This window comes from Xenopus laevis, chromosome 4L (assembly GCF_017654675.1).
Source record: "Xenopus laevis strain J_2021 chromosome 4L, Xenopus_laevis_v10.1, whole genome shotgun sequence".
NCBI classification, from domain to species: Eukaryota; Metazoa; Chordata; class Amphibia; order Anura; family Pipidae; genus Xenopus; species Xenopus laevis.
The window spans coordinates 44637550-44661499 of NC_054377.1; the positions used below are offsets into that span (position 1 = coordinate 44637550).

The 23950-nt window shown below is 38.6% G+C and overlaps 1 protein-coding gene across 1 annotated transcript; it reads right to left on the minus strand.

The window, feature by feature from the left end:
• Positions 1-1312: 1312 nt before the first annotated feature.
• Positions 1313-16221, minus strand: htr3a.L (5-hydroxytryptamine (serotonin) receptor 3A, ionotropic L homeolog). The gene is given in 9 exon segments (NM_001086077.1): positions 1313-2048; positions 2646-2846; positions 5788-5995; positions 8928-9085; positions 9818-9990; positions 10598-10707; positions 12241-12285; positions 12970-13124; positions 16143-16221. Coding segments are annotated over 9 exon segments (1380 nt in total). The 5' UTR covers positions 16189-16221; the 3' UTR covers positions 1313-1764.
• Between the last annotated feature and the right edge of the window lie 7729 nt (positions 16222-23950).

Genomic DNA, 23950 nt, shown 5'->3' on the forward strand with positions numbered 1-23950 from the left:
AGCTGGATGTAAGGAGAAAAAAGGTTATTGTGCTTGCACTATGGAGAGTGTTGGGAGTAATACCCTGGAGGATAACACAAGCTGCATATGGTTCATGGAATGGATTTCATCGCTGTGAATCCCCAGGGTGAGTGATGCCCAGGGGAGGGTAGAAAAAGAGAGGATCCAGCATATTTTCGTTTGTGACATGGGCTTTGTTTATGCCTGCCATGAGGGAGCCAGTACAAAATCCGGAGGAAGAGGTATTTTGGGCTGATAGTGCTACTTGGGACCTATTGTACTTATTGGGAATAAGGGACTGAGACTCTGATTCTTCCCATGGAGTTGTGCGGGACTTTGCCTGGTAGGGGATTACCAGGATGGGACTGCCACAGGATTCCCAGGGTAGTGGGTTATGCTATGTAAATGCATAATTGTAATGTGATCATGGTACTTACCCTTTAAATCTGCATTTATCTTGTATAAAGTTATTTGTTACACCGTAAAGGTGTGTGTGTGTATTGAATGTTTTCCTAATGGGCCCAACGCAGGTGTATTCCCGTATCCCATTAGGTGGAGGCACTGCCAGAGAAGAGTTTTCCCAGTATCCTTTTACCTAGCAATGGGGACTCAGGACCTGCAAATGGTAACAGGTAACAAATGGTATGATGTATAACCTTTGGCACAGGGGGGTGGCCAAAAAGGGGTTACAGTACCATATTGTCACAATTAGGACAGGTCATTAAAACCAATAGGAAAATTATTCAGGCTGATGAGAATTTAGGTAAAATCTGTTCTGCTCCCCCCACATTAGGATTCCGTCATGGACAAAATTTGAGAGTTTTATTGGTAATAAGTGATCCGATTAAAAGTTATAATTCGACAACCGCAGTTTCTAGCTGGTTGCCTCCAATAAAACATGCTTGTTACAGGTGCCCGTCTTGTACATCATGTCGATATATGACACCAGGGACAAGTTTTGTACATCCACAAACTGGGCAACGGCTACAGATAAGACATCATATAACTTGTACTACAACTTTTGTAGTTTATTTAATTACGTGTCCATACGGGCTTTCGTACGTGGGTAAAACTGACCTGATGTTATGCCTATGGATTGATGCACATAGGTCTGCAATTAACACGGCTTTTAGGGATCAAAAGACCACGAAGCCTGTTGCTAAGCATTTTTTAAATATATTACTATTGATCATATTCCAATGCCAAGAATGAGAGGTGACAGATCTAGGTTGTTATTACAATGAGAATCGTTCTGGATAAAGAAATTGGGCACTTTATATCCCAAAGGACTTAATAAATACTGCTCTCAGAATTGTTTTTTAGATATACAATGAAATTTTTTATTATAGATAAGTCGGCAGAATGCATTTCTACAGTGTTTAATAGTAGCAATATACTTGGGTTTTAAATTTTCTATTTATACTTATTTATACTAATACCTGTGTATGTATATTGAATCATTTTGTTGGCCTCTACCCCTGTTGTCCCGAGCACGAAGGTTGCTATGATTGCCTTCCAATCTTGTGGCAAGACCGGGAGAAGTGACATCAGTGCACCATGGGATGGGTGGGGTTAAAGACATTTAAATGGACTATTGTTGTGAAGTTTAGATGGTAATACCGATACATTAATGTACTATTTTACATCAAAATAAATATTAAGAATTGTAGTGCACTCATTTTCTGAACGATTATATTGCATACAACCAAGTGCAGCACCCAAAGTGGAATTGAAGGATCAAGTATATATATATATATATACAGTTTATGTTGCCCAAACAATAATAAGAATAGAGAATATTATGATAATAATAATTAAGTACAAAATTAGCATCAGCCTATCCACTACAAGAGCAGCCAGGTACCACTCTGATTTGGCATCCTGCTCATTCTTGGACAAATTCAGGTCTTTGTGAATCTTCAGAACCACATCCAACAATCTTTTTAATAATCTCACTTCCAGAGTTACTTTAATCTGTTTGTCTGATTCTTCTGTTTTCTTTTGAAGCTCCATGTCAGGCCGGTTATTTGTGTTCCCAACATTTGGATCTGCAAGAGATACAATGGGTATAAACAAAAGGCTATACAGGTATGGGATACGTTATCCGGAAGCCCATTATCCAGAAAGCTCGAATTACAGAAAGGCCGTCTCCCATACACTCGATTTTATCCAAATAATCCAATTTTTAAAAATGATTTTATCGGTAATAAAAAAAACAGTAGCTTGTACTTGATCCCAAATAATATATAATTAATCCTTATTGGAAGCAGAACCAGCCTATTGTTTATGCCTATGTTTACATTATTTTCTAGTAGACTAAGGGTTATTTATCAATTTTATCTGAAATATACTCCAACTAAATCGGCACGGGTTATTTCCCCATATTTATTAATACATTTTCCCAAAAAAACGCAAGTTTTTTCTTTTTCACTAAAAATTCTGATTTTATCATAAAAAACTGAATTTTTCAAGTTTTAGGCATTCAAACTTAAATAAATAACCCATTAAGTTATGAAGATCTCAATTATGGAAAGCTCTATTATCCGGAAAGCCCCAGGTCCCGAGCATAGTGGACAACAAGTCTCATACCGTATATTGAGTGTATTCTCTCACTCTTGCAAGATCATATCTCTCTCCATACTCACCTGTGTCTATTAGGACTACAAGATCTTTCTCATCTTTGTGCAACTTAAAAAGCAGGACACGCGATAAACGTTTTAGGATCCAAGTCTTTACCCAGTTAGGGACATTTGGCCGTGTGTCTGACAATGTCATCATGTAGTTGGTTAAAATGGAACCAATTATGCTGAACACCATAACAGACAGACAAACAACGCAGAATATACCTGTGTCAACAAACATACAGCTAATTAGTATGCAATGGAGTAAGAATGATTTAATGCTTGAAAAATGTGTGAGCAAATCAGAAAATGGTAATTCAGAAGAACGAAAATTAAGAACTATAGGAGTCAATTCACTAAAGGTCGAAAAAGTTATTTATAGCATGCCGATTCACTAAAAGTTCACTTGTTTAAGAAGGGATATTTTTACATTCACTTTAGCTGAATTGTGTGCGGTATTTTATAGCATGCGTTATTTTGTGCATTATTTTGTGCAATGTTTTTAAGGTTATTCTTGAAATCTATAGCCATACCTCCCAACATTTTAGGAACAGAAAGATGGACAACAATTTTTGACCATGCCCCTTTTTTTGGCCACACCCCCTAATTACCATGCCCATTTTAATAAATTTGCCAGGTTATTAAGGTTTGAACACATTTCTGTAGTTTTTGTTTTATTACAGTTTTACTAATGAAGGTGAATTGCCCTTTAAAGAATAAGTAAACCTTTTTTTCCCATCTCTCATATTACCCTAAATAGTCCCCTAGAATAACCTACTTTAGTCCCAATATTAAGTCTGATATGGTTTCTGAATAATCAGTTGCAATCTCCTGCTCATTTCACCTTTCTGTTCCAGCGTGAAGAATCCCCCTCCCCCCCTGAGAGCTCTTATCTATATCTTATCAGGAGATAGCTGCAAGCGCACGTGAAAGTAACAAAGAAGCAGAAGCGAAAGTGCAAGGCAGCTTTTTTTTCTAAGCTAGTTCATGTCAGTCTGCATGACTTACTGCTGAAATGAAAGAGAAGCGTGTGGGTTTTCTCATAGAGCGGGTCTTTACTGAGCAGTGCCCACATGATCATCTTGTGCATGGTGAACGCTATTACCCTTACAGTCACATAAATAGATGTGAAGTTAGTGGGGTTTTTTGGCTGTGCAGAGAAATCGGGACTTTCCAGTAGAAATGCGGGACTGCGGGTTGAACTGTCAAAAGCGGGACTGTCCCGCTCAAAACGGGACAGTTGGGAGGTATGCTATAGCATCTAAGACATTCGGGATGCCACTGGCAGAGTAGAAGTCTCTTTTTACAGTATTCTAGTCATTCCTTTCCCTGGGAAACTATATAATTCCATGACACAGAACGTAGTGCATTCTGGATCTGCCCAAGGTATCATGAAAATGTTTTAGTGGCTGTAGGTAAGGTTCCAGTTCCTCATAAAGGTCTTTAATTGCTGCCCTACAGCTCCTCACTACATTTTCCTCTATTAATCCATGTGATGTTGTTTAGTTACGCCTACACCTGGGAGGTGTTAAATTTCACAGTAATTATCGCACAATTTTATGCTTTTATCGCTTAAAAGTGAATAATGCGTATTCTATAAATATCGCAATGTGATTAGAATACCGCTGTGCAGAAATGTAGAATTAACGCTTGCGATATGTCTATTAACGCATGTGAAAATACTTTGATGAATCGTTCCTTAAAAAAGGCGTCTTAAATAATGCACAAAACTGTGCATTAAGGAATATCGATCTTTTGTGAATCAGACATATAATATGTACAGAGGCTGCTTCAAAGAGACAGTACGAAGAATAACTGGTGAAAAAAAAGAGAGACCTAAGTATAAAGTATAAAGTGTGCTTAGAGGATATAGAAAAGGAAGAAAGCAGAATAACAAATAAAAAGCCAGGGAATAAAATGGAATACATGCCTCTACATTTTGAAAAATTAAAGCAGCCAGTCACAGAAGGGTAAGACAAAGTAAGGTCTGGGGATAAGGAAAGTGACTTGACGAAGGGCATAAACTTGACAATTGACAAATAACCATAGTTTCATTAAAGAACACTGGTTCTGGATACGTTTTCAGTTGCAGATGATTAATGAGCTGAACAAGGTACAATACTCTTTTATGGAGCAGCTGAGCTTTAGGATGTGCACAGACTTCAGATGTCATATTTAGTGATGGGCGAATTTGTCCCGTGAAAAATTAGCAAAACAACGATTTTGACGCTGGCTCCGGTGTCTAAATTGTTGCCGGCATTGATTCTGTCGTTGGTGTAAAAAAAATTTTTTGCGCATTTATTCGCCGGCGGCGAAACGCGTGAATTTGCCACAAATTCACGCCTGCTGAATTAATTCGCCCCTCACTAGCCATATTCTCAAAAGAAAAAAAGAAAATTCTATCCCATAAGGTGCAGGACACTATAAAAGCCACCTTTTAAAAGCCGTTCAATGAGAGTTTTTAGCAACTAAACATCAGTTTATACATAGAGGGACTCCTATGTTACCTGTAAACACTTTAAGAGTGGTGAGGCCAGTTGGGTAATTTTGCCTAAAGCAACTAATTGCTTTGTACTGTTGTTGGCTGGAATTGTTGTTGTTGTACTGTTGTTGGCTGTTGTTGCTTGCTTTTAAATATGTACACTGTTTAGGCCATAGATTTTGTCAATACATGATTATGCTGTTGCCTGGGACTTCCTTGACACCTCCATTACGTATTGATTTTGTAAATTATTTTCATGCATCAATATCCCTCATTATAGCACATATCAAATATCCCAATAATCATTCCATTTATCACTGAGATTTTTACACTTCAGTCTGGCCTGGTCAGATCTTACTAATGTATGACATATATATTATATAACTTTTATAAAATGAAATGCTAATTGGCATATGCACCACATTTATTAAGAAGCAGATGAACTTTATAGGGGTCATTTATACCCACGTGTGCAGTGAGCAAAGTACAAATTTTGCCATGTTTTTTCCCCAAAATTTCCAGCTTTGTTGCCGTAACAAAGTGGTCATTAATTTTGATCTGCCCTTATCGAAACCAGTTGTTTTTTTGGAGTTCAGCATTTTTATTATTTGATATGATAAATATGATGGAACCATAATGACATAAAGACATAAGGTGATTTCAGTCATGTTGCATGTTACTCACCTAGAATAGGGGGGCTGTCAGAACTAGGTACCATATCATTTAAGATCAGCAAGAGCACAGAGAACCCCAGAACTACAGTTATTTTGAATCCGAGCCTTTCTCCAGAGCCCACCGGTATGAACATACTGACAATATCCAGGAGAACCATGAAACAAGCTGGTATTATGATATTAATCACATAAACAACAGGGGCCCGTTTTATTGTTATCTAGGAAGAGGAAAAATAAAATGATATTAAGATAAATAATTGAAATCAATAATGCCATCTTGTGTGTAGTACATTCAAGATGCTATAGACCAGCGCTACAGGCCATGGAAAAAAACAAATAATAGAATTATTATTCAGTGCAGTCCCCCAAGTGTTACAGCACTAATCTGTGTGTGTCTTGGACCATAGAAAATCTATGCAGAGATTTTTTGTTGTGTGTTCTAAAGTGCTATAGTGATTTCTACAAAGTACTATCTCCCAAAGCAGTGAGTGGATGTACAGGTAGAACACACGGAAGAGGGATACGCCGGCAGAACCCATCTTTTTGTATTGCAAAGGTTTACCTCCATGATCTGCACTATAAGACTGGATTGTTTGATATCCGCTCAGAAGTGTGACTTGTGTCTTAAATGCAATAGGTTTTAAAACCTTTAAAAAAAAGGCAAATTACACTATGGGTGCTGCCCCTACTTTTTAATGTCTTTACAGAAAAAGGAATATCCTTGAGTTGATATTGATATGCTGCAGGGGCGTAACTTATAGAGGAAGCAGACCCTGCAGCTGCAGGGTGCATAGGAGGTATAGGGGCCCATCAGGTATATGAATAAATATTGGTAAAACAGGTCAACCTATAGAATTTTGGGGGCCTGAAAAATAATCCGCTGTGGGGCCCAGTAATATCTAGTTACGCCACTGATATGCTGTTTTGCAATCAGGAATCTTGTAAGACTGATTGAAAAAAACACATTTGCACCTTTTTTTAATCCATTTTACGATTTTAAGCAAGCACTACAAGCACCTTGTTTGACTTAATTATTATTTTAATTTTGGCGATAACACTTTGTAGAAATCACTAAAGCACTTTAGAACACTCTATGCACAGACTTTCTATGGTTCAAGACACACACAAATTAGTGCTTTAACACTTGGGTGACTGCACTGAATATTAACAATATATCACTAGGTTCTGATTATTTTTTTCCATAGCCTGTGGCGCTGATCTATAATTGTATCTTGATTTGATGATCCAGTGGAGGAACTGTGAAAAAGATCGGCAAAGGAAAAAATTCTGAGGGTTTACTTTTCCATTAAATCTTGCAAATTTTGTTTGTTTATTTGCAATTTAACTTTTTTGATTGCTGTTTTATTACTGAGAGTATTGGGGTGGTGATGCAGTGAATACATGAGCAATTTGATCACACCAATAAACTGATAATAAAAAGCAACCAGCACACAAGGGTAATTCCAAGTGGGGAAGACCCTACATTTATTGTGTCAAATGCAACATCCCTGACGTGTAGAGCTGATGAAGAATTACACCCCAGAAATGTTGTATTTGACACAATAAACATTGAAGATCTCCCTATTATTAACTGCATAACCTTAATGTTACTGGACCCACGCAAAAAAGTTTTGAGGCCCTCAAAATTGCCGCCAAAAGATAATTCCAACAAACCATTTACATACTGTTACTGTATTCTACAGCCATAACAATCATAATATGTCCCCAGTGTAATGGTCAGATATGTATCACAGTTACTGTCACAGTGCCTTCAAAATACAACACATAGATCACAACAGGAATCCAAGAAATTAGGTTTTGTTTCAAAATGTTCCATTTCAAAAAGTATAGGTTTAATGTAAGGCTACATAAGAATGTAGGATTTTTTCTAAATATAGGGTTTGTTACTATAGACCTGCTCATGATTGTTCTCTGTTTTTAGATGTGCAGAGTAAGAGCAGTACTGAAGTCTAAGGGGCCCATTTATTAAACCCTTTTAATATCTGGTCGAGGTTTTAAACAGGAAACCCTTGACTTTTTACAGATTTATTATACCCCAAAGCTGCTAAAAATCCAAATATACTCCATCTCAAACCTGTCAAGGTCCCGTAGAAGTAAATGGAGTTTTTGCAGCAACAATTTGATAAAGTCAAGTTTTCGCAGTGTCAATTGTACGATACAAATGGACGCTCAATTTTGTGGTGCCGCTTTTTTTGTTTGCTCCAAACTATTGCTAAATGAGTTCAAGTCCTGGGGGAGAGTTTGGCCGACTTTGTTTTAATTATAAATTTGATTAATTCAAGTTTTAGTAAATAACCACGTAAGTGATTCTTCAATGTATAATTTAAATCAAGAAGATTGCTCAGTGAAAGAAGGGTACAATACACTCTCTAGAAAAACAAGTAAGTATACATTTTATGCTTTAGGCATTAATGAACTAGATCAAGTGCAATACATCTCTTGTCTTGACACATAAATGAGATATTCTCAGTTGCCTGGTGTGTTATATTACGTGACCTTGATGTTGACAACAAAAGTCTTCCATAAATGTCACGTGACTCCACATTCATCCAATGTTGTATTTAAATCTGTAACCTTAGCTGTTAGTAATTAGATCAGTTATCCCCAACCAGTGGCTCACAAGCAACATGTTGCTCGCCAACTCCTTGGATCTTGTTCCCAGTGGCCTCGAAGCAGCTGCTTATTTATGAATTTCTGAGTCAAGTTTTGGTTGCATAAAAACCAGATGAACTGCCAAACACAGACTTTTGTAGGCTGCCACAAAGGGGCTACCAATAGCCAATCACAGCCCTTATTAAGCATCCCCAGGGAAATTTTTTCATGCTTGTGCTGCTCCCCAACTCTTTTTACAATTGAATGTGGCTCCTGGGGAAAGGTTGGAGACCCCTGAACTAGATGTTATACTGTTAATCATGGTTAATTGAAGGTTAATATTGCTCTCTGACATCTAAAATGGACACAAACTTGAAATCATTTGCTGTAAAAAAGTTTTTTTCAATCAGATACTAACTGCCAAATAGTTGCAACATTATTTTATATATTTATTGTATTTTGTTGCCTATCTGTATATACTGATTTTGGTATTTTAAAATATATTTATATGATGTATTGTTTTTCATACCCCCTTACCATATAGGCAACTTTGCTATATACGTCCCCATCAGTCAACTCAAATTCTGACACGTCGACATTAATTAAATTCCAGTCTCCTTTGCCAACAAAAGCGGCAAAAGATTTATCATCGACTTCAGAGGAATTTAACTTCGGATGCATGAGAATATCCTTCACTGCAAAAGAAAACAATTTCTCATGACATGAAAACATCATTATTTGAAAAAATATGTTTCAGTCAAGTCCCTAAAACTGTGGTTTTTATTGGTCTGCCTGTGTGTAAGGCAACATTTAGTTAGACCTATGCTATTCATGTGTCTTCATCAGATCAGGTTTTAGTTACTTAAAGTCAAAAGAATTTCCCTTATAAACCTCAATTTTCCTGTCTAGTATGAAGTGAAACAACCATTTTCTTTGAATTTGCCAAGTTATCTTTTCCTAGGAATGTATGTGGATCAAATCATGTCTGAACGCTCCCCTTACTACAATGGGAACTACAATCTGGGATTATGTCTGTAAAATGCTGGGTAGAACAGTTTTCTGCAAAAATGGTGGTATTTTCCTTTGTAGTCAGTGGGAAATGACCAACTTCATTTCACACGAATAACTGCACCCTGTAGATAAAATGTTCAGAAATCAGTTCTATGGCTTATTTTGGTGTGCCCATTATTTTAATCTCAGGTCCACATTAAATGATTAGACAGGTTTTTAAAAGTTTATACTCAGCTCTGCGAGTTATGTAATATCTATATTGGAAGAATCCAACTAGCACAACTGCAATTACTTTCAAATGGGTTAGGGTGAGTTCATTATAAAGAAGAAAGGTCTATAACCGTTGAATGCTGAACAATGTTTAGCATAGATGGAATTTGTTGTGCAGTAGAAGGTACTGGCAGGTTGTTACGTACCGGTGTAAATGTAAGAACCAAAGGTCAGAGAGCAAGTCTGTGTGTCAAATGGGAACTTGTAGATATTAACGTCGCAGGAACTGAGGATCCTTAAAGGCTTGTCTAAAGTCACTTTGCCATCATAATGTACGGTGAAGTAAGGAATCACTGGGGATTTATCATCTACTTCTGTTCTGTATATAAATAAAACATATATTTTTTTACAGAAATTATTTTAGAAACTTTTAGTGGGATGTCACCACTTTGAAAGGCCTGGTGGCAAGAGTATTGTTTGTTTGCTTGCTTGTTTCTGTACGTAAAAATCACACTTTTATGTGAGGAATGGATTATTGTTGAAACAGCCTACAAAAACAGTATATTTTTCATATACAACAGAGACCCTCTAATAATACAAAAGCATACTGACTCGTTTTAAAAACCTGCAGGCTACATTTTCACCAAACAGTGTTAGTAAAGGTTCACTTGTTAAAGGGGAAATGTTGAAAGTGTATATGAAAGAACAACATTAATTAGTCTTTGAGGCTGCAGCTATCACTATAATAGTGGAATCAGAACATGGTGCTTTGTTGATCACCATATAATGTGGATACAAGTCAAAACAGATAATACAGCATACATGCATCATTAGGATTTGAAGCATCCATAAAATGACTAGTTGGCCACTATACACAAAAATTACATACATTTTCAAGTCAATATTTTTTTGCACTAATAGCATTCCTGAATCTCCCAGCAGTACCGCAGTAGGACACAACACAATATATATTGTATCAGTCTCACATTTGATAAATGTATAGGTCTGGTTTCCAAAGTGATTCTCCCAGAGTGTTAAATTCCTTCATGTCACAGAAGTTATTTGGGTTCCAGGATATATATTCATTGGTCCATTCCTAGAAAAAAAGAGCAATATAAAGCAAAAGTAGACTGTACATATGAAGAAAAATATAGCATTCTAACACAGATTTCTTATCATCCTCATCATACATTTTGTTTACAATTACCCTGTTCTGTACTAATCTACTAAATAAGAATCATTTTTATTCCAGACCTGCTTTTCTGAGGGTACCGCTAAGTAGGCGTTTTTACGCCAGGACAAATCAAAATCAATGAAAAGCAATCAATATGCCTAAATTGCTGGCATAGGCCATGTAAAAATGTAGCATATTGTTTTTAAATATGATTGCAAAAATGACATGAGAATGTTGTCCACGTCATTACATGGCATCATAACATAATGTTATTATATGGTGTTATTAAGGGATTCCCGCAGTCCCGGTATTAATTGCAGGTGTTTTGGAATGCTCAATTAGACATTGCTATAAACAGTTTATATGTTTGAAGGAAAACATCTCTAATTCTGGGTAATTTAGAAATATACATGGCTGAAATAAGCATGTAAAAACACTGGTATTTTCCACAGGCATTTTTACACCGCATTACAATTTCATAATAAAGTAGTGTAAAACCATCATGTGTGACATTGGCCTCCACTCTATCTTGTGTCTGCACACATAGGCACTGCATTAGCCTGGGTGATGACACACAGAGCGTATATTGGTGCAGAGCACAATTGCATTCTCTGTGCAAGAAGAGACAAAAATTTTGTTATTTGGTCATAACAAAAAGAGCTTTACATGGTGGAAGAAGAACACCGCATTCCAAGGAAAACAGCTGCTACCTACTTTCAAAATTGGTGGAGGTTCCATCATGCTGGGGCGTTTGTTAAAATCGAGGGTCAGATGAATTCAACCCAATATCAGCAAATTCTTCAGGATAATGTTCAAACATCAAGTCACAAAGTTGAAGTTAATCATGGGTTGGATATTCCAACAAGATAAAGACCCTAAACACACTTCGAAATCTACAAAGGCATTTATACAGAGGGAGAAGTACAATATTCTGGAATGGTCGTCACAGACCCCCAATTTAAATATCATGGAAAATATATGGGATTATTTGAAGCAGGCTGTCCATGCTCGGCAGCCATCAAATTTAACTGAACTGGAGAGATTTTGTATGGATGAATGGTCAAAAATACCACCATCCAGAATCTAGACACTCATTAAAGGCTATAAGAGGCTAAACTAAATATTGATGTAATATCTCTGTTGGGGTGCCCACATTTATGCACCTGTCTAATTTTTGTTATGATGCATATTGCATATTTTCTGTTAATAAGGCATTTTATATATTAAAAGGAAGTTGCTACTTTGAAAGCTCAGCCAATGATAAAAAAAACTCCAAAGAATAAAGAGGGGGGTCCCAAACTTTTCCATATGACTGTATGTGGCTCTGTAATGGCAATTCCAATTCCAAGATTACGACAGGTTACAATTGCCATGAGAAAGTATCCTGGTGTCAAAGGATCTAGCCTAATGTCATATGTTTATGACTAATTAATATAAAAATGTAAAGGATCTTACCAATGTTAACCAGACAAATGATGTAAGTGTTTGGGTACTTGTGTCCTGAAAGAAACAGTAGAAAATGTTGTGTGAAATGGATAGTAATGACATGGTGTCTAGTCTGTTTTCTCTTTTTAAATAGCAGTGAATTCTGTACCATTGTTAATGTTGCGCTCAAAGTGGAAATTCTGGAGGACTCACTTGTAATGGTTAAGGGGATACTGTCATGGGAGAACATGTTTTTTTCCAAAACACATCAGTTAATAGTGCTGCTCTGGCAGAATTCTGCACTGAAATCCAATTCTCAAAAGTGCAAACAGATTTTTTATATTCAATTTTGAAATCTGACATGGGGCTAGACATCTTGTCAGTTTCCCAGCTGCCCCCAGTCATGTGACATGTGCTCTGATAAACTTCAGTCACTCTTTACTGCTGTACTGCAAGTTGGAGTGATATAACCCCTCCCTTTTCCCCCCTCCAGCAGCCTCATAACAGAACAATGGGGAGGTAACGAGCTGCTCCCTAACACAAGATAACAGCTCCCTGGAAGATCTAAGAATAGCTCTCAATAGTAAAAGCCAAGTCCCACTGAAACTGATTCAGTAACATTAGGTAGGAGTAATAACAGCCTGCCAGAAAGTAGCTCCATCCTAAAGTTCAGGCACAAGTCACATGACATGATTAAAATAAATATGATGACAAGCTACAACAAAGATGTTTCATATACAACAAGGCTGCTGGACTCACCAATTTGGCAATGGTGTACAGTGTTATGTCTATATAGATGTGTGATATTGTCCGCCAGTCCTTCACTGGACGCAGACCTGCACCTGGAATACTTCCCAGACTGGCATTCTGTAGCACGTCATTAAAGGAACATATACGCTCACATTGAACTCCGCCTGAAATGCAGAGAAAGCACATAGAGGGGAAATGGATAGGAAATGAAGGGTCGGATTCAATTCAGTGCAAAAATTTTTTTTTACGTGAAAACTCAAACGAGATTCAATTTGAAATTCAAATTGAAGCTTGTCCATGACAAGATGCCTGCAAATAATTTGATAATGAAGGCCCACACTGCAGCTAACAGTGCCAGACTAGGGATAGGAGACAGGGAAGCTAAGTGCCTGGGGACCCCCAAGCTTTTGTGCCCTAGACACGTGCCTCTTCTGGCTACCCCTAGTTCCAGTCCTGGCAGTGCCCTACCTGTTTGAATCAGCAAGGAATCAGTAACGATATAAGTTGATGTGTTGAGCGTGAGAAAATAAACTATGTAATAAAATAATAATACAATACAATAACTGGCCTTAGTGTTTTTTCAATTTATCTCCTAAGAATTTGTATAACGTTTTTTTTTATTTCTCATTAAACAGTTAGGCTTTTTAGGGAAGAGCACTGGCCAGAAAAAAATAATTCTGAATTATTTTGACTTTTAAAGCACATAGAGGGGAAATGGATAGGAAATGAAGGGTCGGATTCAATTCAGTGCAAAAATTTTTTTTTACGTGAAAACTCAAACGAGATTCAATTTGAAATTCAAATTGAAGCTTGTCCATGACAAGATGCCTGCAAATAATTTGATAATGAAGGCCCACACTGCAGCTAACAGTGCCAGACTAGGGATAGGAGACAGGGAAGCTAAGTGCCTGGGGACCCCCAAGCTTTTGTGCCCTAGACACGTGCCTCTTCTGGCTACCCCTAGTTCCAGTCCTGGCAGTGCCCTACCTGTTTGAATCAGCAAGGACTCAGTAACGATATAAGTTGATGTGTTGAGCGTGAGAAAATAAACTATGTAATAAAATAATAATACAATACAATAACTGGCCTTAGTATTTTTTCAATTTATCTCCTAAGAATTTGTATAACGTTTTTTTTATTTCTCATTAAACAGTTAGGCTTTTTAGGGAAGAGCACTGGCCAGAAAAAAATAATTCTGAATTATTTTGACTTTTAAACTCAAAATTCTGACTTTTAAACTCAAGATTCTGACTTTTAAACTCATCATTATTCATTTCCACAGTGGAAAGTGGAAATTATGAGATAAAAAATCAAGATTTCAACTTTGAAGTCATAATTATGAGATCGAAGTCTAAATTTTTACTTTTTAAAGTGACCCTTCGAAGATCATGAAGGCAAGACATCTGCCATTTCTTCTACATGACTTCTACATGACTTCAAATCTTGCATAGAAGGAACAGACCCTTTAATCTTGTCAATACAGGGTTTGCACAACTTTTAACTCTCTGAAGAAATAAACATCCCATCACAACCTGCACAATTTACGAGCTGCTGTTTCTTTAAATCTTTCAGGGTCTCTTTTTTTTACTAAGATCTGAAGGTGAATCTTTTGATCTTGACTTGTCTTTACATTTAACTTTGTCAGCATCAGCCTTCTCTGGCATTTGGTCACCCATACCTACAACAATTATTACGCCATCATTTCCTAATAAATACAGCTATAGGCATTAGAAATGTGGCAGAGTTTTATCGTTGGAGGAGCAGGGCTGTCCGAAAGGACCCAGTGATGAGCGTCCAGGAACGGCAGGGTGAGCATCAATTTTCATGACAAAAATAATACAGATGTCGTAGTGACACTAGACACTACAAACCTGCTTCACACACCACCCCCACAAACTCTGAAGTAGCCGCCACTGTCACGGACGTGTCTTCTGACCGCTTGCAAGTTCCTCCTCCTGCTCCTCCACCTGTGCCCCACTAACACCAAAGCATCCAGAGGGGCCTGAACCACTGAGGTACATTTGATGGGGGTAAAACATGGGTGGCGCAACACCCTCAAGCAGGCCAGTGTACTTCCCTTTAACTAGGGTCCCAATATAGCCCCCCCCACCAGTCATATCACTTCACTCCAGGGGGGCACATACAGCTGCCTAGTGCCCTGGAGACTGGCTCCGTTGTCCTGGTGCAGGATCCTGCCTAGGTAGGAAAAACACAAATGTGCTTGGGGATGCTGGGAGTTTTATAGGGAGGGGTGCAGGCTAAACCTTCCTACAGGTGAGGATAGCGCCTCTCTCTCTCTCTATATCTCTCTCTCGCTCTCTCTCTCTCTCTACATGCTGCCTGTAGGGACTTGAGGAAAAAAATACTAACATTAAAAAAAAGAGTAGCATTCGAACCACTTTGTCAGCCTCAAATTCGCTACCACTACACTAATTCACTAAAATGCAAAGTTGCATCTCTGCAGCTGAACGCTGGTGAAGATTTGCTAGCGTAAATTTGTCAGCGCGAGCATTTCATAGCGAACTTTCGCTAACATTCATTTCATCCTAGCGAAACTACATTAGTACACTTAAGGTTGGGTCAGTTTGAATAGGGCAAGTACATATAGGTTATGTGTGTCTTTATTATACTGTAGATGTTGGTGCAAATGCTTAAAGTGGCCACTTTTTATTACGAATGTCCAAGGAAGCAAAATAAAGACAAAAGAGATCCTCTAATGCCCTAGACATGAACCCTCCCTAAAACAAATGTGGAATGACCCTCAAATGGTAAAACAAACATTTTTAATAGTTACAACTTTTAAAGACAATCCCGCTTTAAAATATGAAAAAATGGCAGCATTTTTTATAATTTTTATGACTTCAGCATACAGGATATGGTGTCACTTCATCTTATCAGTTTGTCAGGTCTAAGCTGGCGAAGGAAACTCTAGTGAAAGAGGTAATGCTCTATAAAATTCGCACTTGAATTTGCGAAGTAACGATCATTCCCCTGTGATAGAGTGCAAATCTTTGTTGGCGATGTACTCTTTCGCTAGCGAATTGTCATCTATGCCTGTTAGTAAATTGGCAATGTCCCTGGTCACTAGCGACAGCCACTTCGCCCCTTTGTAAATCTGCCTCATAGAATAAATACATACTAATAAAATGCTAGTATGAGGGGATTATATGAGAATCACTTACCCAGTAAGATGGCTGAGAGCAGCAGAGATGTTAAGTGTAGAGTCATTCTGGAAACAGATCAGAGTGTTTGCTTTGTCACATTTTTCCTGACAGGTAAGTCAGTTTGTAGGAGGGATCTACAACTGTGCTAAAAGTCCAGGGAGGGTATAAAAGTGGAAAAGCCTGTTGAAGACATGTCATTAACTGTCATTTAAGTGACCACAATGTTATTATGGATGACCAGATTCCAGATTCGGGGTAAGAGCAGGTTCTGTCACCTTTGTGTAGTAGCTACCACTCCAAAGCTTCAGCAAAGTACATGGGTAGTATAATAAATAGTCTTGTCTAATCTAGTGTAACAACATTTTTTAATCCTTACTTAAAGGGGTGGTTTACCTTTAAGTTAACTTTTAGAATGGGCAATCCTAAACACGTTTTAAATTGGCCTTCATTATTTATTTTTTACAGTTTTTCATTATTTGCCTATTTCTTCTAATTCTTTTCAGCTTTCAAATGGAGGTCACTGATCAAATCTAAAAAAACAAATGCTCTGTAAAGTTATTCGGAATGCCATTCCTGAATTTCTCTGGAGAGAATCCTCCCTCAGTGCCTTCAGATCTAAACTCAAAGACTACCTCTTGAAGCACCTGCATAACACCTGAACTGGGAACTGGCACTTATATGGCAGTGTCATCCACTGTAACCTATAGCACTTAATATCCCCCTATTTGTTTCTGTATGTTACCCTCCCATTTAGACTGTAAGCCCTACAGGGCAGGGACCTCCATCCTTTTGTCTCCTTGACAATAAGCCCTTAGTATTTTTGCAACTGAACTTTGTATTTATGTGTATTGTATTTTTATACTTATTTTTACTTTTTATTGCAATGACCCCCTGTTTCTTCTACTAATTTATTGTTCTGCTGTACAGTGCTTTGCCCTCAAGGAGTGCTATACAAATAAAAATATACAAACATACATACTTACATACTTGGCACCCCGGTGATTTGAAATGTGTGGGTAAAGCCTCTATAATTTACTGAGAGAGGATAAATACAGTCTACTATGAGATCTTCTTTGACCATTGGGGAGGCAGATCAAACAATTGCAAAACATTTTCAAAAGACCAAACATTCCCTACCACAATTTCCACATGTGATTGACCATGTGCTGCTAAATATGAGAGATTGGAATCCAGGTGGATATACAGACTGGTGATGATCAGTGATCACTTGCCTTTTTCCATTGCTATTTGAAATATTGACTATTACAGCTGAGGATTAGTGAAATTATATACTCTGATGGGAGTATAGACTAACACATGGTTTCCTCTTTTTTACATTAACAAAAGGTTACATTATCTGTTGTTGTTATTTTGGTTTGCCTTTTTGTGACCCTAGAGCCAAAAATTTGCCACAGGCAAAATGTCGCTGACGGCCATTAAAGTCAATGGGCATCATTTCAGCGGCGAAACAAGGCAAAATATGAATTTTTAAAGGGTAGAGTGCGCTATTAATTGCTGATAAATTAATTCCCAGGGACCTGTATAGGGAGACAATATATAGAGTAGTACGCCCAGAAGAGAACCTTTACAGATTTTCTATGGAACTACTCACATGTTTGGTGGGCAAAATATATTAGCCCATCCCTACACATCAGGTTTACTAAACAAATTTTATTTATGATCCCACAAGTTTGGGCGTAGTTTTGACACCACTGATAACTATTTGATAACAACCTCTTTTTCACTTCCCTGTGTGATTTAGGTTCATTGGAGTGGTTATGTACACTACTGAAGCGCTCCTCACTACTCTGCTACAGCTCTTGGAGGATCATGAGTGGAAGCAAGATTACCTGATGCAAGGCTTCCATAACCTGACTCGTAGACTGGACACTTTGCAACAGTCGCCAAGTCCAGTAGCCTCTCCTCCTGTTACCGTCCAAGTGGGTTCCTCTTCTGCCGTGGTAGGTAATATTCCTAAATCCCATGAACCCCAAATTTCTTTCCCCGAAAAATGTAATGGGCATAGAACAAAATTCTTTGTCTTTCAGGAGGCATGCAAAGTATACCTTAGCTTTTTCCCTCAATCCTTCACTACTGGTGAGGAAAGTAAGGTTTGTAATGACCCTGTTACAGGGTGACTCCAAAATTTGGGCCCTAAGATTACCCTCCACTGATCCTGCACGTTATTCCCTTGAAATCTTCTTTAGCACTATGGCGATACTTTATGATGACCCGGACCGTACATCATCTGCCAATACCGCGATTCGTAAATTACGCCAGGGAAAACGGGATGCTGAGGTGTATTGCACTGAGTTCCGCCAGTGGGCTGTAGAAACTGGTTGGAATGACATGGCTCTTCGTAGCCAGTTCCGGATAGGGCTCTCTGATTCTGTCAAAGACAGCCTAGTAAACTACCCTCTATCTAATAATTTGGATGATCTTATGTCTCTTGCCATCCAAGTGGATAGAAAACAGAGAGAGAGAAGGGGTGAGAAGGGTACTTCCTTTCCTACTGGGTTTTTTAATGTTAAGCGATCTACCCCCTCTGTGCCTCTACCTCAGGAGGAACCCATGCAATGGGGCATTACTCATCTAACTCCTGAGGAAAAGGCCTGGAGACGGACACAGGGTCTGTGTATTTACTGTGGGGAAAAGGGTCATTTTCTTAATCAGTGTCCTAAGAGGCTGGGAAACATCAAAGCTTAAATAGAGAAGGGGAGCTCCATTTGGGTCGAGAAGTTTCCTCTCCCCAATTTTCTTCTAGGATCATGGTACCTGTTAAATGAACCTGGCCTACGGGCTCTATTAAGGTTTCTGCTTTTGTGGATTCAGGGGCGTCAGGGAATTTTGTGGATGCTGCTTTCACAGCAAGGTTTAAATTTCCTCTATTATCCCTTATTCCTTCCATGACAATCTTAGCTATTGACAAAAGCCCTTTGGGGTCAGGTTTGGTAACTAAGAACTTGCAAGGGTTCGAGGGTTCTTTTTCTTCTCAGGTACAAGAGGGGCGTTGTGGGTGCACTCCTAAGGCCATATAAAAAATATTTAAATACAATAATCCCCTGTCTAAAAAGAGAAAAACAGGGTTTTTTGTTACAAAGTTATGATCATAAAATTGGTAAGCCGCCATACCACGTCAAGGTAAACCCCATACGGCGGTCCCTAACCTGTTTACCTGTGATCAAAATTTAAAACCTTGGTTTCAATCTGGACTAGATCCTCATTTGCTGCACTTATCACTAGGTAACACTTGCACAGACCCACACACATTACACCTATCACACTCCACATTTAGCTTTTCCTTTTTCATCTCCCTCTAAATCTATACTCACACCTGTACTTATACTTATACTCACACACATACACACACAAGTGTGCACTTATATATACAACTTTACTTTTCCTTCATTATAGTCTCTTCACAATCACATTTTTTTTTTTTAAATGGGCGTTGGTCTGGCCAGTCTCCCCTTCAAAAGCCGCATATGCAGGTGGCAGGGGAGGATCTAGTCCAGATTGAAACCAAGGTTTTAAATTTTGATCACAGGTAAACAGGTTAGGGACCGCCGTATGGGGTTTACCTTGACGTGGTATGGCGGCTTACCAATTTTATGATCATAACTTTGTAACAAAAAACCCTGTTTTTCTCTTTTTAGACAGGGGATTATTGTATTTAAATATTTTTTATGTGGCCTTAGGAGTGCCCCCACAACCCCCCTCTTGTTCTTTTTCTTCTCCTCTAATTTTATGGTTACCTTGGCTACGGGTACATAACCCACATATTGACTGGGTAACTGGGGAGGTTCTTCAATTGGGTCAAAAATGTAAGGGCTCTTGCATAAGTGTTCCTCAATTGGTGGCAGTTACATCCCTAGAAGATTTACCCTCGACTTATGCTGATTTTACCAATTTTTTTCTCTAAAAAAGCTGCAGAAACATTACCTCCTCATAAGCAGTATGACTGTCCAATTGACCTCATCCCTGGGACTACTCCCCCTAGAGGGAGAACTTATCCTCTTTCTTTGCCCGAAGCCCAAGCAATGAAAGAGTACATCAGTGAAAATCTCAAAAGAGGTTTTATTAGGCCCTCTAGTTCCCCTGCTGGTGTTGGGTCCTTTTTTGTGGGCAAGAAGGATGGAGGTCTCCGCCCATGTATTGATTATAGGGGCCTTAATAAAATTACCATGAAAAACCGCTATCTCCTTCAGCTGATTTCTTAGTTATTTGATGAGGTCAAGAATGCTACCATCTATTCTAAACTTGACCTTAGGGGTGCATATAACCTCATTCATATCAGGGAAGGGGATGAGTGGAAACGGCCTTTAACACCAGGGACGGCCACTACATATATTTAGTTATGCCATTCGGTCTTCGCAATGCTCCCGCAGTGTTCTAGGATTTTGTCAATGACATCTTCTGGGCCTTGCTGGGGTTATTCATAGTGGTATATTTTGACGATATTTTAATATTTTCCTCTAACTTGAGTGACCATTAAAAACATGTCAGAGAAGTGTTGCTCAGGTTAAGAAAGAATAATTTATTTGCGAAGCTTGAGAAATGCACCTTTGAGGTTTCATCTATCCAATGTTTGGGGTTCAATATCTCCGGTAAGGGTCTTGAAATGGATCCTGGGAAGGTTAAGGCCGTACTGGATTGGGCTCAGCCTCTTTCTTTATGTGTAACTCAAAGATTCTTAGGCTTTGCTAATTATTATCATCAATTCAGTAAAAACTTTTCTTTGATGGTGTCTCCAATCACGGATCTTACCAAAAAGGGTGTAGATCCAAGTATGTGGCCTCCAAATACTATTCAAGTTTTTGAATTTCTTAAAAAAGAGTTTGTGTCTGCCCCCATTCTCCATCACCCCTATACCACTCTTCCTTTTATTTTAGAGGTTGATGCCTCAGAGGTTGGGGCAGGGGTGGTTCTTTCTCAAAGGCATCGGATAACCAAAAAGGTGCATCCATGTGCATTCTTCTCTAGGAAATTTTCACCTGCCGAAGCCAATTATGACATTGGAAATAAAGAATTATTGGCTATCAAATGGAACTTTGAGGAATAGCGACACTTGTTAGAGGGGTCTAAACATACTATAACTGTCTTTACTGACCAAAAGAATTTGCTATACATCGAGTCTGTCAAACGGTTGAATCCTAGGCAAGCTAGATGGGCTTTATTTTTTACCCGGTTTAATTTCTCCCTCACTTTCAGGCCTGGTTCCAAAAACACTAAGGCCGATGCACTCTCTAGGAGTTTTTAGTCTAACTTGTCTGAACCTAGTGAGTGTGGTCCCTTCATTTCGGTGTGAGTTGATTGTGGCAGCTCTGGGATCAGACCTTCCCACACTATTGTCCTCAGTTCAATCTTCCGCCCCAGTAGATACTCCCTCCGGGAGGTTATTTGTACCTGAGGGCTTAAGGGAACAGGTTCTGGTGAGGCTTATAATTCAAAAATGGCGGGACATCCAGGTATCTCTAAAACGATGTCTTTATTGTCCCGTAATGTGTGGTCGCCTTTATTTAAACAAGATGTCAAAAATTTTGTTAATTCTTGCCCTGTTTGTCAGAGATTAAAGTCTTCTAGGAACTTGTCACAGGGATTACTAAAGCCATTACCTATTCCTGACAGACCCTGGTCTCATCTGTCTATGGATTTTATTGTTGACCTCCCTTCATCTCTAGGGAAGACAGTGATTTGGGTGGTGGTGGATAGGTTCAGCAAAATGAGTAATTTCCTTTCCCTCCCACACCTCCCATCTGCTAAAACTTTGGCTTTTAGAATTAATTCATTTAGAATATTTTCAAATTACATGGTTTTCCGGTTAATATTGTTTCTGATAGAGAGGTACAGTTCGTTTATAAGTTTTGGCGAGCATTCTGCTCTTTGGTTGGGATTGATTTGTCTATCTCTACTGCATATCACCCTCAAACCAATGGGCATACTGAAAGGGTTAATCAGTCCCTTGAACAATTTTTAAGGTGGTAATTTTCTGACAACCAATCCTCATGGGCTGAACTATTACCTTGGGCAGAATTTGCTTACAATAATGCAACTCATGCTTCTACTGGTCAATCTCCGTTTTTTATTGTTAATGGTTTACATCCCAAAGCATTTTCTTTTTCTGGTTCATTATTCTCTGTACCCTCTGACAATTCTTCTGTCAAACAATTTGCCAAGATCTGGTCTGGGATGCACGACTCTCTTTCTGCAGCTACGGCCGTGCAAAAGAGGGCAGCTGATAGGTTATGTAGAGAGGCACCCAAATATCAGGTAGGAGACTCAGTATGGTTATCAACAAAGAATATTAAACTTAAAGGTTCCTTCACTCAAGATGGGACCCAGGTTTATTCGTCCATATCCCATCACTGAAATAATTAATCCTTCTTCTTTTTGTCTCAAACTACCTGATAATTTTAAGATCTCTAATCTAATTCTTTCCATGATTTTGGTCTTTCACTGAGGAGAAAGTGAATCTAACCTGGCAAAATGTAGGCTAAAGTGGAGTTCGATAGGTCTGCCAAGGCTGAGGCAGGATACTCCAATGCCTGGAAGTTCAACCATGCAGGTTTCAAGCTTGAAAATGCTGGCTTGTGTGCTCACACTACGGAGAGTGCTGGGAGCTGTAGTTCAGCAGTGGAAGTCTTAAGTGCTCGCACTATAGACAGCTTTGGGAGCTGTATATAAGGAGAAAAAGGGTTATCGTGCTTGCACTATGGAGAGTGTTGGGAGTAATACCCTGGAGCATAACACAAGCTGCATATGGTTCATTGAATGGATTTCATCGCTGTGGATGCCTGCTCCAGCTCTGGGCGAGCCTACCTGTCTGAGTGAATCCCCAGGGTGAGTGGTGCCCAGGGGAGGTTAGAAAAAGAGAGGATCCAGCATATTTCCGTTTGTGACACGAGCTTTGTTTATGCCTGCCATGAGGGAGCCAGTACCAAATCCGGAGGGAGAGGTACTTTGGGATAATAGTGCTACTTGGGACCTATTGTACTCATTGGGAATAAGGGACTGAGACTCTGATTCTTCCAATGGAGTAGTGCGGGACTTTGCCTGGTAGGGGATTACCAGGATGGGACTGCGACAGGATTTTCAGGGTAGTGGGTTATGCTATGTAAATGCATAATTGTAATGTGATCATGGTACTTACCCTTTAAATCTGCATTGATCTTGTATAAAGTTATTTGATCATATTCCAATGCAAAGAAGGGGAGGTGACAGATCTAGGTTGTTATTACAATGAGAATCATTCTGGATAAAGAAATTGGGCACTTTATATCCCAAAGGACTTAATAAATACTGCTCTCTGAATTGTTTTTTATATATACAATGACATTTTTTATTATAGATAAGTCGGCATAATGCATTTCTACAGTGTTTAATAGTAGCAATATATTTGGGTTTTAAATTTCCTATTTATACTTATTTATACTAATACCTGTGTATGTATATTGAATCATGTTGTTGGTCTCTACCCCTGTTGTCCCGAGCACGAAGGTTGCTATGATTGCCTTCCAAGCTTGTGGCACGACCGGGAGAAGTGACATCAGTGCACCATGGGATGGGTGGGGTTAAAGACATTTAAATGGACTATTGTTGTGAAGTTTAGATGGTAATACCGATACATTAATGTACTATTTTACATCAAAATAAATATTAAGAATTGTAGTGCGCACATTTTCTGAACGATTATATTGCATACAACCAAGTGCAGCACCCAAAGTGGAATTGAAGGATCAAGAGTGTGCGGACTGTTGGGGTATGTGTATATATTATCTATATATGTATATATATATATATATATATATATATATATTATCTATATA